Below are 14,785 nucleotides of genomic sequence, written 5' to 3'. Positions count from 1 at the left end.
ACAAACAACAATATCAGAGAGTAGCAATGTATAAACAGCCACAAAGCCAAAGGGGAAAAAGGTTAATTTATTATTATGAGAATCAGCTATAAGTTAGGAAAAATCATACACGAAACTATCAGAAAGTAACAATGTGTAAACAGCCAAAAGTCACGACTGAAAATATTTATATCTTGAAGATATCAGCGATAAAGTGAAAGTTATAATTAGTTTAGAGACACAAATATAGAAGAGTTTCAGGGTGTTACGTCCAGGAGTAGGCATCAGCTCCAAAGTGTCCAATCAAACTAGTTGTCAACCCACGCTCTGTCCATTCTGAAGTTTTTATTATCAACCTGAAACATGGTTATGTTTTTCTAACTTTCTGGTGAGTTTGTGTTGAAGCTGAGCACAAGACGAATAGTGAAGTTTCTAGGGTTATAAGTTCGAAGACATACCGCTATGCTACTAGGGCTATTTTTCGCTAGGGAAGAACAACACAAGTTTGTATACTTAATATAATTTGTTTGTTTGTTTTTGTCTTTGAATTTCGTGCAAAGCTACACAAGGGTTATCTGCGCTAGCTGTCACGAACTTAGCAGCGTAAGACTAGAGGAAAGGCAGCTAGTCATCACCACGCACCGCCAACTCTTGGGCTACTCTTTTACCAACGAATAGTGGGATTCACCGCCAAATTATAACGCTCCCATGGCTGAAAGGGCGAGCATGTTTGCTGTGACGGAGATTCGAACCTGCGACCCTCGGATTACGAGTCGAGTGCCTTAATCACCTGCCCATGCCGGGCCCAATATAATTTGTGCAACTTTATAAAACAAAGCAATGCAAATACAATGTTCGTGGATGGATTTAGAGTTACACATGTCGAAACCTTCCATTTTGTTTTGATGTCCTCCATGAATCACTCCTTCCCAGAACGAAAACCTATCCAACTGATTACCGTAAAAAAAAGTAGTAATCCACATATAAAAACATAAGTCTTTTACTAAATCGTTAAATCACTAAAACATCATTTAAGAAAATCTCCGCCATGGTAACTGTTTCTATTCACTTCTCCTGCATACTGAGGTGGAAGAAAGGTCGCCCCATTAAACACTTGGAATTTATCTCTATTCAACGCTTGATGAGGTTTCATAATACGATTAGAACAGTAATCTTGAGGCACGTGGTTCGTAATCGTTCGTATGTACTTAATAGCGAAGGCTGTCTGAATGACGTATATTGTAGTTTATCTCAGGATGACCGTTAGAACGTTCACGACCACCAAAGACGTGACTAAGAGAGTTCGTGAAAAGAAATTTAAACGAACATAAATAGAGCAGAATTACAGGCATTCTATACTATCTTCCTGTTTACTACCAGAGTGTCTTTTCATTTTAAATACCGAAGGATAATGCAGTACAAAAAAAAAGTAAACATCCTTAACACCAGGTGTCGCAGCATAGACCTAGCCCTTCTAGGTGAAAAATGGGAAACTGGCAAGTATAACTTCAAGACAAACACGCACCATGCGCAACATACTGTATGAAGGTATCGAAGTAGAAATTAAGATATTTATTTAAATAGCCGAAGATGTCGGGGCCCCACAAGAACAACAAATTAAAATCACAACAGTATTTGTGTGTGTGTGTATCGAACTGTAGAACAAATAACTCCGAAACTATTGCTTTACCTCTCTGGAGATAACTAATTCTGTAAATTATGAGTATTATAAAGTGGGCGTTCCGACAGACAAAGATCGGGACAATCCTGGCGCCCAGTTTTTCAGCGGAGCAAGAAGACATGACCACACGCAGAGGAATCCCATGTCTTCTGGGAAGCAGGCGCCAGTCAAGAAACGAGAAATGTGATTTATAAGCTAAAGTTATTATGTAGTAGCTACTAGTACACAGAGTTCAAGTTGACAGCTACCTTTAGCCTGGTTTAAGCCAACAACAAATCGCTTTACGAAAAAGTCGACGTAAGAGAAGTTACTTACTGTTCTTTGACCTTATACAATTATTTGCATTTGAAATTTACAGGAAACCTAAAAAAATTACATATACACAATATATATATACCACAACAAATGTCTTTTCCGCTTTATTTATTTATTTCTTTTCACCTGAGTAGATCAAATCGTTGTATCTGGAATAATAGTGTATTTCAAAATTTCCTCACCAACATAAGCGCCGCCATCTATCGTTAACATTTAAAAGGGCAAGAAAAAATAACGCGTGGTTCACAAAGAAGGTCATTGCGAATGACTGTTCAGTGTTATATTCGAACGGTAACCAATTCTACACTTGCTCGATAAACGCAGATTCTCTAAAACACTAAACACGAGCCAATTCTAAAATAAGTTATATACAACTATGGAAAAAAATATTTTAACTAAAATGTAGGTCCGTGAAACATGAATCTGAATGCTAGTTTCCGATTTAAAAAAATAAATAATGATAACATCGATCCAAGGGTATTTAGTGTCAATCTTAACTCTGAAAAATACGACAAAGAGAATCATAAATTTAAAGTCTCTACAGTTTTTTTTGCACGTGTATATCACGTGATGAATTGATGTTTTCATGAAAACAATAAAAGGTTTGTCTAGGTAACTCTGCAACTTTCACGATCTTTAAACATAAAGTAACGGTAAACAACACGAGATAGGACTACAACGAAAACTAGAATACAGGCTTTTCCTTTAATTAGAATACATTTAATAAGAAAATCGTGCTTTTAAAAACTAAATCATTCTCGGTTTTTTTAAAACTTGATTTATATAACTTTTAGTGAAGATTTCAAAATAATATTAAAAGTAATACTCTTAAAGAAAGAGGTTTTCTACAGAATGAGACTAGATTGTTTTTAACAGAAATGAACTTTGTGGTTTTACCTTTTCTTCGCTTCACTCTTCGAAACGGGTGCCGACGATTAACACGATTACCTTGAATGAAGGACACGAATAACAAATAAAGCCAAATGTGTTTATCAGATATTATATTCACCTAGGAAATTTTAAAATTATTTGTTTCATTAACTAAGATCAGCATACGTATAATAAAGGGGAAATTATTAATATTTTACACCTCTGATTATCGTAAAGTCTAGCAATGTGCGGATAAGAAAGGGTAAAGGTCAATATAAAACGTCACTGTCTATAATAGTTAACTGGAAGTTTACAGGTTTAATAATAACTACATGTATTTCAGCTACACTGTAACTCAAGTGAAGATAGTAGCTATATGTATTTCAGCTACACTGTAACTGGATTCAAGGTAATAACTCATGTAACTCAACTTTACTGTAACTGAAGTGAAGGTAGTACCTACATGTAACTCAACTTTACTGTAACTGAAGTGACGATAGTAACTATATGTAATTCAGCCACACTGTAACTGAAGTGACGATAGTAACTATATGTAATTCAGCCACACTGTAACTGAAGTGACGATAGTAACTATATGTAATTCAGCCACACTGTAACTGAAGTGAAGATAGTAACTATATGTAACTCAGCTACGCTGTAACTGAAGTGAAGATAGTTACTATATGTAACTCAGCTACGCTGTAACTGGATTGAAGGTAATAACTTTATGAAACTCAACTGTACTGTGACTCAAATGAAGGTAGTATTTATATGTAACTCAACTATACCGTATCTGTTACACTTGGGTTGTCCATATTTGACCGACGATCCTGGAAGAGGTTTTCCATGTTCGTCCACACACCAGCAGTAGCCGGACGACTCGTGACACTGGACTTCCATGAAGGATCCGTCCTCTTTACATCGAGGTTTAAAGATATCTGCCTGATCTAGCCTGCGTTGAGCTTCAGCCATGTCTCTCTGGGCTAAGCAACGTGCAGAAGCTATATGGATAAGACATGCTGATGTAAACAATGAATGAATGACACTGTGAGACACGTGAATTTGTTTACTTAAGACACGATGTTTATAACTTATCACAATATATAAAAAGACAAATGGTTATTAATCACTATATGTACAAAGACACGCTGTTACAAATTACAAGGCTAAAATCAGAGGTTCGATTCTCTTCGATGGACTCAGCAGATAGCCCAATGTGGCTTTGCTATAAGAAAAACGCACATACAAACTATATACAAAAACACGATGGTTATAAGTTATCACAATATATACAAAGACACGATGGTTATAACTCATCACAATATATACAAAGACACGATGGTTATAACTCATCACAATATATACAAAGACACGATGGTTATAACTCATCACAATATATACAAAGACACGATAGTTATAACTCATTACAATATACACGAAGACTCACAGAAAGTTATATACTTATCAGAAAGATAACAATGACAGATAAAATAGTAAAGAGGGAAACTCATGGGATAAAAGACAAGCAATAGTAAAAGAATAGGAAATTAGTAAAAAGAACTTTGAATAAAAGAAGATAAGAGAAAAAGAAAAACGAGTGGATATGTCAAGTGAAAAGAGAAAAGCTGAGAAATGGAACAAAACAGAAAAATAACAAATATATGGGTAAGAGAGGAAGTAAGGGGAGGGAAAAATAATTAAATTATTTCATTATTTGTTTCATTTACAGTTTGTTGAATTTTTGTTTGCTTGTTTGTTTTGAATTTCGAGCAAAGCTACTCGAGGGCTATCTGCGCTAGCCGTCCCTAATTTAGCAGTGTAAGACTAGAGGGAAGGCAGCTAGACATCACCACCCACCGCAAACTCTTGGGCTACTCTTTTACCAACGAAAAGTGGGATTTACCGTCACATTATAACGTCCCAACGGCTGAAAGAGCAGCATCGAGCATGTTTGTTGCAACCGCGATTCCAACCCGCGATCCTCGGATTATGAGTCGAACGCCTTAACACGCTTGGCCATGCTGGGCCTCAGTTTGTTGAATCATATTGAAGGTTAGCCATGAAAACTAATTAATATTAGAAAACTTCTAACTGAAATAAAACACTAATATTGTCTGTCGTGGAGATAACACTTGTAACACTGTGTATCGTAGATATAACCTTAGAAACCACTTGTAACACTGTGTATCGTAGATATAACATTAGAAACCACTTGTAACACTGTGTATCGTAGATATAACCTTAGAAACCACTTGTAACACTGTGTATCGTAGATATAACATTAGAAACCACTTGTAACACTGTGTATCGTAGATATAACCTTAGAAACCACTTGTAACACTGTGTATCGTAGATATAACCTTAGAAACCACTTGTAACACTGTGTATCGTAGATATAACCTTAGAAACCACTTGTAACACTGTGTATCGTAGATATAACATTAGAAACCACTTGTAACACTGTGTATCGTAGATATAACATTAGAAACCACTTGTTGTCCCCTGAAATATGACACTTCTAATATTGTCTGTCGTGGAGATAACATTAGAAACCACTTGTAATCCCATGAAATAAGACACTTCTAATATTGTTTATCGTGGAGATTACAGTAGAAACCGCTTGTAATCCTCAGAAATAAGACATTTTTAGTATTGTCTGTCGTGGAGATAACATTAGAAACCACTTGTAATTTCCTGAAGTAAGACACCTGTAATATTGTCTGTCGTGGAGATAACATTAGAAACCACTTGTAATTTCCTGAAGTAAGACACCTGTAATATTGTCTGTCGTGGAGATAACATTAGAAACCACTTGCAGTTTCCTGAAGTAAGACACTTGTAATATTGTCTGTTCATCAGTCTTATGCTAGGAACTACTCTCAATCTTCACTCTTAAGACAATTCAAATTAAGATCATTTCTGTATAGGTGTGATTTAATTTATGACACGTTATTCGGATAAATTTGAATAATTTAGACATAATTATAGAAACTGTCATGCAATTTCCATATACGCATGGGCAGACGTACAAACAAATGATATATTTTAACAGTTAGTGTACTTAAAACCGTGTAGCAAATCTTAGCAAATATTTGACTTACTTCTGTGAAGGTTTTAACAATGAACGCTTGTATCTTACAGCGTGAGAAAGCCGTTTGAGATGTTATATGCGCGTGTTCTGCACGAGATTTAACCTTAAAAGGAAACAGGATTGCAGAGCACATTACGCGGTAATGCAATCTTCTCATGAAATTCCAAGCAGCTTTCAGAAGCTGATAAAATCTGGCAAATGAAAGACAATAACGCCAAAGTGCGAGACGTGTTTGATAATGGAAGCTGTGTTCTTTTAGGCACGAGTGTTGAGTTTTCCTGACATTTAGCGACTCTTCCGGTCCACGGGAAGATTTTCATAAATAACCGGCCTCTGTTAGTTTTATCGCAAGTTTACTTCCAACGAATCAGAATTCTGTGCTAGGGACACGCCTTAATTGACGGATGACATCCTTATCATTGACGGTTTTTCCTTTTCCGTTAGCCATGACACTAGAGGGCACTGAATAGTTGAGTGGACAACTATTAACGTCATCGTTTAGGAAATATGAGGAAGAAAAAGTTTAAAATATACGTATCTGTAAAAAGTGTATTTAAAAAAGAAATTCTTTGAAATACAGATACAATAAAGTTTTAAAAAACATTTTTGTTTAGTTTTATAAAACTGTAGGATGTTTGTAGCCATCTTTATGGTAAAGTGTATTACGTATTGTGTGTAATATTTCTTTAACCTCATGATATTTACTGTCTGCTGCTCATTTCTTTTTATTCTCTCCCATTGGCACAGAGGCATATCTGCAGATTTACAACGCTAGAAACATATAGTTCATTGTGTAGCTTTGTACTTAACTTCAAACAAACATTTCGTCTTTTACGTTTCATGACTTATCATGTAAAGCCTAAACGTTGGCACCCACGAGATTGACACTGTTCTGCGAGTCACTCCACTTACAACCTAAGAGTTAACAATTCAGCATAGTGACGTCGGCACCCACTACATTAATCTGCAAGACATCTTATCCTTTTTTTAATATTATTATTAGCTATATTTTCGTGCGCCACCAACACGAAGCGTGAGGCGCACGTGTATACTGATTCAATTTTATTACTCATTAGGATCGATATACAGCTACTCTTAAACCGAAATTCTTTCAAGCAGGATTAGAGTAAACTAACGTATGAATCCGGGTTTGACTTCCTGAGTCCAAAACTGTAATCAGATCTCAAATTAGTCAAGAAATGACGGAGCTATAAGCTAAAAGTTAATATTTGAAAAAAAAAAATCACAGCCGTTCTTTGAGCCGTTATGCCGCTGCTAAAAATAAAACAGAATAGCTCAGTGAAATTTCAGGGGCTATAAAAACGAAGGTTGCGTAAAACAAAGAAACCAGTTTGGTGCACGAGTTTGGCTAAGACAGAAATTTGTAAAGTTATTCCAAAGACTCGTTTCTTTTACACAGTTATAAATCGTTCATGGTCTTTAATAAAACATAAGAAGTTTGGCATTTAATTAAAGAAGAGTTGTAACCGTTTCGCTGTTTAGTAAAGCTGTGCTTAAACTTCATAAGAAACTTGATTTGGTTTTTAACTTTAGTACCACCTGTTGACAAACCCACAAGTGTTACGTCACAGATTGTGTGTGCTGTCCAGGTTCTGTTGCCCAAAGAATAAAAAAAAACAACAGAAATAGAATAAAGTAAAAGAAAGATACGGATATGATAGTGTGCCAGTTATAAGGGGTAACCCATGCCACATGGATTATTTATGTTATAAGGGTAACCCATGCCACATGGATTATCTATGTTATAAGGGGTAACCCATGCCACATGGATTATTTATGAGGACAAAGTGTTGATGAAAAAGGTAACCTCCAATCTGTTTTAATAGGGTATTTTCCGATGCCATATTTAAATGGACTTTATATTTCAGCTTGGTCTTTAGGGAATCGATTATTCAGTTCGATCAATAAAGTTTTTTGTGTTGTTTTTTTTTTACTTTTCGCTCTGTTATTATTTCTACGAAGATCAGAATGTGAAATATCAATGTAAATTACTTTTACTGGTTCTAAGTTACATTTAAAATGGCTGAAAGATTATTTTGTTTTAGAGGGGTTTGGGGAAAGGTTAAAAGTTCATCTACATAAAAAGTAAGTAAAAGTAGTTGACATTTGCTGAGATATAGAAACCATTCAGTAATGCACTAAAGATGGATATAGTTCATTAGATCTTCAAATAAGTACTACTTGGACGCCCTAGGTTTGTTTTCAGACTTTTGAGAAATTTACATAAGGGATATCTGCGTTAACCGTTCCCAGTTTTGGAGTGATAGATTAGAGGAAAGCAGCTATTTAACAACACATACCGCCAACTCTTGAGTTACGTTAATCGAATACTGGGATTTGATAGTCACGTTTATCACGCATCTACAGCCCAAAAGCACGGAGCGTGATTGGTTTATGCGGCTACAAAAGGCAAAGCACAAACCCGTGAATACACAATACAGAAAACTAGCCAGTAAACTACGCCTGACTCCCACGATTTAGAAGAACTGTGTATAGAATAAGGAATACTTTATGAAATAAAAAAGTTAATTTTGCAAAGATATTAATTTATGTACAGAAGTTGTAAAACGAAAATACGTTTATTGAGAGTATTTTTGTAAAAGTGTCGACTGCTGACGAAAAACTGAGCTTTAGAAGGTATCTCACAGAGTGATGATTTAACAACAGGTTTGAAGAAATAGAAAACCAACTACTTATACAAATAGTATTAAACCTTCTACTTTTCCTGGGTTTTTGGTGATTTGAGTCCCGATCTGTCATTACCTAATGCCCAACATAATTACGATTGTAACGTCATTCAAAAACTTGTATTTTATCTCAAAATTTTCTTCGATTAAAAAAACCTAACAAAAACTACAAAAAGTGGTGTGTTTGGACACTGACAACACGAGAAACCGGGTTTCGATACTTGTGGTAGGTAAAGCACAGATAGCTCTTCGTGTAGCTTTGTGCTCAACTACACACAAATTAAGAAAAAACAAAGAAACAAACAAAAAAGTTTTTCGTTCTAGACGTATTGTACACAGAACCATCTCTTTCTCCAGGCTCGAATGATTGAATGAAATTAGAATATTGATGTCCAGTGATAAGTAAGGTCGTTTGGTGTAATTCAAGGTACCCATCTCACCGTAACCTCTTGAAGAACAAGTGCTAACAAACAATATCTTACAAACATTCGAGTTTTAAAAATCCTGTATGTATCATATTTGATTTATTTGTTAAATTTCTTGTAAAGCTACTAGAGGGCTACTTACTGTAAGAAGTAATAGACTAGTGACAAGACAGCTAACTATCCATCACCAACTGTAATCATTAGTGGGATCAATCGTGAATTTATAACATCTCTACGAGTCTGCTAGTCGACAACTTTGATGACCAGGCTATTATTCCATACCGGATCATATCTAAAGAACATTGTTAGGCTATTATGCCATACCGGATCATATCTAAAGAACATTGCTAGGTAGGCACAAGTTTAAATCTTCAGGTACATTTATATATTTGAAATTTTATGGATTTTAGTTTCTTTGCTCTTGGTTAAGCACAAAGTTACACAGTGCTGTGTCCTACACGAGTATCGAAAGTCTGTTATAAACCTTCAGACTTTCCACTGAGGCACCGAGGCGGGAGGACTAGCGTAAAAGTCCCGTTACAACAGGTTGATGTGTCTTAGTTTTATGAAGAATAAATGGCAATGATTGTATTTTCTTAAAAACATTTATCAACGAAAAATAAATTATATTACTAAAGATGGCGTCTCTAAATGGAGAGTCTCAAGTTAATATTGTGAACGTAAACGTCTTGAAAACAACACACTCAGCTCGCCATTGGCTACTTCAAGTGGCTAAATAACGTTTCCTGAACTAAGAGTGACAGTATTTATTTTATACTCTTAGTTGAAGCTAGTTTGGAAAGCGTGTGTGTATTTTTCTTATAGCAAAATCACAGCGGGCTATCTGCTGAAGCTAGTTTGGACCGTGGGAAAAATCTGTATTTTTATCCATAATCCTCGAGATTGCTTGAAATTACGAAAATAAGAAAATGAATATTTATTTATATATAGTACTCACTGGAACAGTACTGAAATATGTCTCTCCTATTTAGTGAATTCAGTACGACTGAGGGTGAGGGTGCTTCATCACTGTTTATCACAATGATTGGCAAAACGCAAAGATCGTATTGTCGTTGTTAAGGGCATCTTAACTGACGAAACGCCAAAGCACATACTAAATACATTATTAAGAAAACCGAGAGACCTGAACTGACAAACCACAACTAACGTGACTACTGCTATTAAAAAAAAAAAAACCAACAACAACACTGGTTTAACGAACAACAGAGACCATATTGTTACTGTTAATAAAACTACAACAACATTGATTTAACGAAGAACAGACACTATATTGTTGCTGTTAATAAAACAAATAAAACAACAACAACATTGGTTTAACGAACAACGGGGCTATATTGTTGATGCTAATAAAGTATGACCTCACAGTCGACTTGAGGTAGGAAACCTTGTAACAAACCTGTTGTTCTTTGGTCGTCTTGTTTCTGTAAGGAACAAAGTAAACTGTGTTTTGTAGTTTTAATATGGGACTGTTCCTCAATTGTGTAACCTTTGTGACACTTGCTTCATAACTGCCAACGTTTTGGTTTCGTGCTGTCATTATCAATGTGAGAGGCGGTACCATTGTAGACATGTATTTTTAAAAAGTTTAACCCTGACGTTGGACAGTGTCATTGGAGAAGATGGCATCATCAAATTTCACTGTGTTTTAACCTTTTATACTATATTTATTTTTATATCAGTTGTTTGACGGTGATAGCTTCGTTGCTTGTGCCAGTGGACGCCAATCAACCAACTAACCACCTGAACCAACAGACCAATGAGACCACATTACTGCTATCAAAGAAAAAAAAAACTCCTGACTTCATAAATAACGGAATTAAAGACAACAAAGCACTTGCTCTTACTTGTGTATGGTTTTCCTATCAAAACGTAGTGTTGGCCGATTCATGTTTTGTTAGTTATCCTGTCAAAACGTAGTGTTGGCCGGTTCATGTTTTGTTAGTTATCCTGTCAAAACGTAGTGTTGGCCGGTTCATGTTTTGTTAGTTATCCTGTCAAAACGTAGTGTTGGCCGATTCATGTTTTGTTAGTTATCCTGTCAAAACGTAGTGTTGGCCGGTTCATGTTTTGTTAGTTATCCTGTCAAAACGTAGTGTTGGCCGGTTCATGTTTTGTTAGTTATCCTGTCAAAACGTAGTGTTGGCCGGTTCATGTTTTGTTAGTTATCCTGTCAAAACGTAGTGTTGGCCGGTTCATGTTTTGTTAGTTATCCTGTCAAAACGTAGTGTTGGCCGGTTCATGTTTTGTTAGTTATCCTGTCAAAACGTAGTGTTGGCCGATTCATGTTTTGTTAGTTATCCTGTCAAAAAGTAGTGTTGGCCGGTTCGTGTTTTGTTAGTTATCCTGTCAAAAGGTAGTGTTGGCCGGTTCATGTTTTGTTAGTTATCCTGTCAAAACGTAGTGTTGGCCGATTCATGTTTTGTTAGTTATCCTGTCAAAAAGTAGTGTTGGCCGGTTCGTGTTTTGTTAGTTATCCTGTCAAAACGTAGTGTTGGCTGATTCATGTTTTGTTAGTTTTGACAATCTATTTCTCCTTATATTAGAGATAGTTTGATGTCAGAATTTACCAACAGTTGTTACCATTAAAGTTCACATCAGGAGTATAATCATTTTTGGACATTTTATTAATAGAAACTGTTACAACCTAAGCATTCAAACTATTGTTTCTGATCAAATATAACGGTTTCATTTTATTGGAACAAATCCGATCAGTGTTACAATCCCCTTTTGCAACTGTAAAAAATGATAATTTATTGTTGTTGTGCGAGATGTTTCCATGTGCATTTTTAGCTCTTAACAGCAATTCTGTTTTCGTGTTTTATTTAATAATTTGAGATGTTCCGTGTTTCACCTACTAATTACATCTGTTTTGTAAGTATTTCACCTACTAATTACATCTGTTTTGTAAGTATTCCACCTACTAATTACATCTGTTTTGTAAGTATTCCACCTACTAATTGCATCTGTTTTGTAACTATTTCACCTACTAATTACATCTGTTTTGTAAGTATTTCACCTACTAATTTCATCTGTTTTGTAAGTATTCCACCTACTAATTACATCTGTTTTGTAAGTATTCCACCTACTAATTGCATCTGTTTTGTAACTATTTCACCTACTAATTACATCTGTTTTGTAAGTATTTCACCTACTAATTACATCTGTTTTGTAAGTATTTCACCTACTAATTGCATCTGTTTTGTAACTATTTCACCTACTAATTACATCTGTTTTGTAAGTATTTCACCTACTAATTACATCTGTTTTGTAAGTATTTCACCTACTAATTACATCTGTTTTGTAACTATTTCACCTACTAATTACATCTGTTTTGTAACTATTTCACCTACTAATTACATCTGTTTTGTAACTATTTCACCTACTAATTACATCAATTCTGTATTTTGATTGCTAATTATAGCTTATCCCCTAATATTTGCTACGTTTTAGAAAGTATATTGTTCATAGCTCAGCGCTATATTAGTGGACATAACGCTGCTTTGACAAAAGAAATCTTAAAATGAACAATAGCTTTACCAAGCGAGTTTACCCAGAATGTTTGATTTCCTGTAATTTGTAAAACTAATCTGCCTATTTCCCACCCCCAAGAACGTGATAAAGTAGTTACTGACACACATACAAACCGGACTAAATTCAACCTTCGGTCACGCCTTGACGGGGACACGATAAATCAGAAACATACCATTTACAAGGCACCGAGTCATAGGAACGCCATTAAAATACTACAATATTAAATCAGAGAACAAGCCACCTTTCTATCCTCCCTACAAAACCTGTCAGCTTGGCTTATTGCACGTTGCTCTATCTCGAGCGAATCTTTTTTTCTTTCTTTTGTCAATGCCAGTTGTTCAACAGTACGACTAGCACACGCACGAATGACAGCAGGGTAACTTGGCAGGGTCAAACATTTGTGTCACGCAAACTTCATCTCGCACGTGACTGAGAATGTTAAGTTTGTATCTCGAGACGCCTAAGATTTAGTGAACTCGATAATAACCTCAGCAGTTGCTATGACGACCTTATGACGTAGGTGAGTGTTGTGTCAGTAATTGCCTAAAAGTTGATAACGGTTTCCGATACAAAAAGAGTTACATTCTTTGGAAGGGTTGAATATATTTCAGCTCGTACCTAATGCTATACTCAGGATAATAGTTGAAGGATCAATATGTGTTAATATGATAGCGCTAGTGTAACTATAATCTCAAGAAGAGAATCTTTAACACGTATATATTTAAATATTTTCAAAGTTTAACGACACCCCGTTTAGACGCACTGAAATTTTAGTAAGCTCTGAAATCCAACCTCGACCAAATCGCAAGCGACGCTTACTAATACAAAGTGAAGGAGCCACAACCAGTGACAAGACAGTAAGAAAATATGTAAAGAATTAAAAATTCAGAAGCGAAAAGTTCAAAGCTCATAAAAGAACCTCGAGATAAACAGTTGAGGAAACTGGACATATTAATTCTATCCGATAACATGTACTTCTCTGGAAAGTGTTGTTAAAATTCTGGAATTATTACAAATTTCTAGTCTGGTAATAGTGTGAAATCATAGCAATTGGACTGAGCAAGTTGGAACAACGAGTATCGTGTAGCGTGTAACCTTGAACATAGTTGTTTGATCTCGCACACTATTAACTTCATGAACGTCCGCGGAGAGAGGGGCACTTGCTCCACCTGAAAAATGAGAAACCTAACTCTTTCTTTAGTCATTCACATGTGTAAATGTGCAAGATTAATTTTTATATAATTCACACTTTAACACTACTTTTCCCCACTCTGTACCCCCCCCCCCCGGAAAAATGACTGCGGACTCCCATGTTCATGAAACCATGTGTTGACGTAAGAACACCAATTCCAAATAAAAGACACTTACCAGGGCACTTCCCATGATGTTTTACTTCAATAGGATGACCCTCACACTTTGCACGCTCTATCTCACAGAGGGACCGGTATGTACGACCGTCGGTAGCACAGACAAGTACCGGATTAGCTCTGCTACACTGTATGTTACATTCTTTCTTGCTGTCAGAAGAATGAAGCAAAAACTGTGAAAAACAACAACATAACGTATAATATATCCCTAGGGACACAGTATCAATCAATTTTTATCTTTAAATTCTATTAAAATGTACTCTTACTATTTTTTATTTAATTACGGATTATTCCATAAATGTGACGTTTTTCTAATTCTTTATTGATAACAAATTAGTTCGGTTCTACCCAACCTCTTCTGTTCTCTCGTGTGGTCTCTGACGTTGCGTTTCATGTTAGTGATTTGAATTTTATTACATTGGGTGTACCACACTTTGAGAACCACTGATTAGGATAAGATGTTTTAATCACCTTTTAGCCACATTATTATTTTAAAGTTACATATCAGACTTGACGAAGCAAACTATGGACAGATAGTCTCTTTAACTGACTGTTTTAAACATATCAGAAGCAATGAGAATCAGTGGATGGTGGTTTTTCTCAATGAGAATCAATGGATGGTAATTTTCTTTATGTCGTTCAACAGTTCATGATTTTTCTCTATTGGTCTTACCCTTTTGTAAAAAGTGCATCAAATGCTTTTATGACCAATAGTTAACATCCATTTTATTTCAAACGACTAGTGCATTTGACTCTTTAAGGAAAATATTGTAGAACAATAATCAATGTTCTCTGTC

The 14,785-nt window shown here is 35.5% G+C and overlaps 1 protein-coding gene across 4 annotated transcripts in view; it reads right to left on the bottom strand.

Annotated features, from left to right (window-relative positions):
* The window catches only part of LOC143231110 (SPARC-related modular calcium-binding protein 1-like), a 63,642-nt gene that overhangs the window by 34,984 nt on the left and 13,873 nt on the right, over window positions 1-14,785 (bottom strand). For 3 of the 4 annotated variants that reach the window (XM_076465708.1, XM_076465709.1, XM_076465711.1), the window contains exons 2-4: window positions 13,990-14,161; window positions 3,634-3,846; window positions 2,873-2,923 (exon numbers count right to left, since the gene is read on the bottom strand). In XM_076465708.1, the coding sequence (XP_076321823.1) occupies window positions 2,873-2,923; window positions 3,634-3,846; window positions 13,990-14,161 (436 nt within the window). The remainder of the gene's footprint in view (window positions 1-2,872; window positions 2,924-3,633; window positions 3,847-13,989; window positions 14,162-14,785) is intronic. The other variant, XM_076465710.1, reaches the window with a different exon arrangement.

This window comes from Tachypleus tridentatus, chromosome 10 (genome assembly GCF_004210375.1).
Source record: "Tachypleus tridentatus isolate NWPU-2018 chromosome 10, ASM421037v1, whole genome shotgun sequence".
In the NCBI taxonomy this organism is placed as follows: Eukaryota; Metazoa; Arthropoda; class Merostomata; order Xiphosura; family Limulidae; genus Tachypleus; species Tachypleus tridentatus.
Note: the sequence above shows the minus strand (reverse complement) of the source record. Positions and strands in the feature narration are given on the sequence as shown.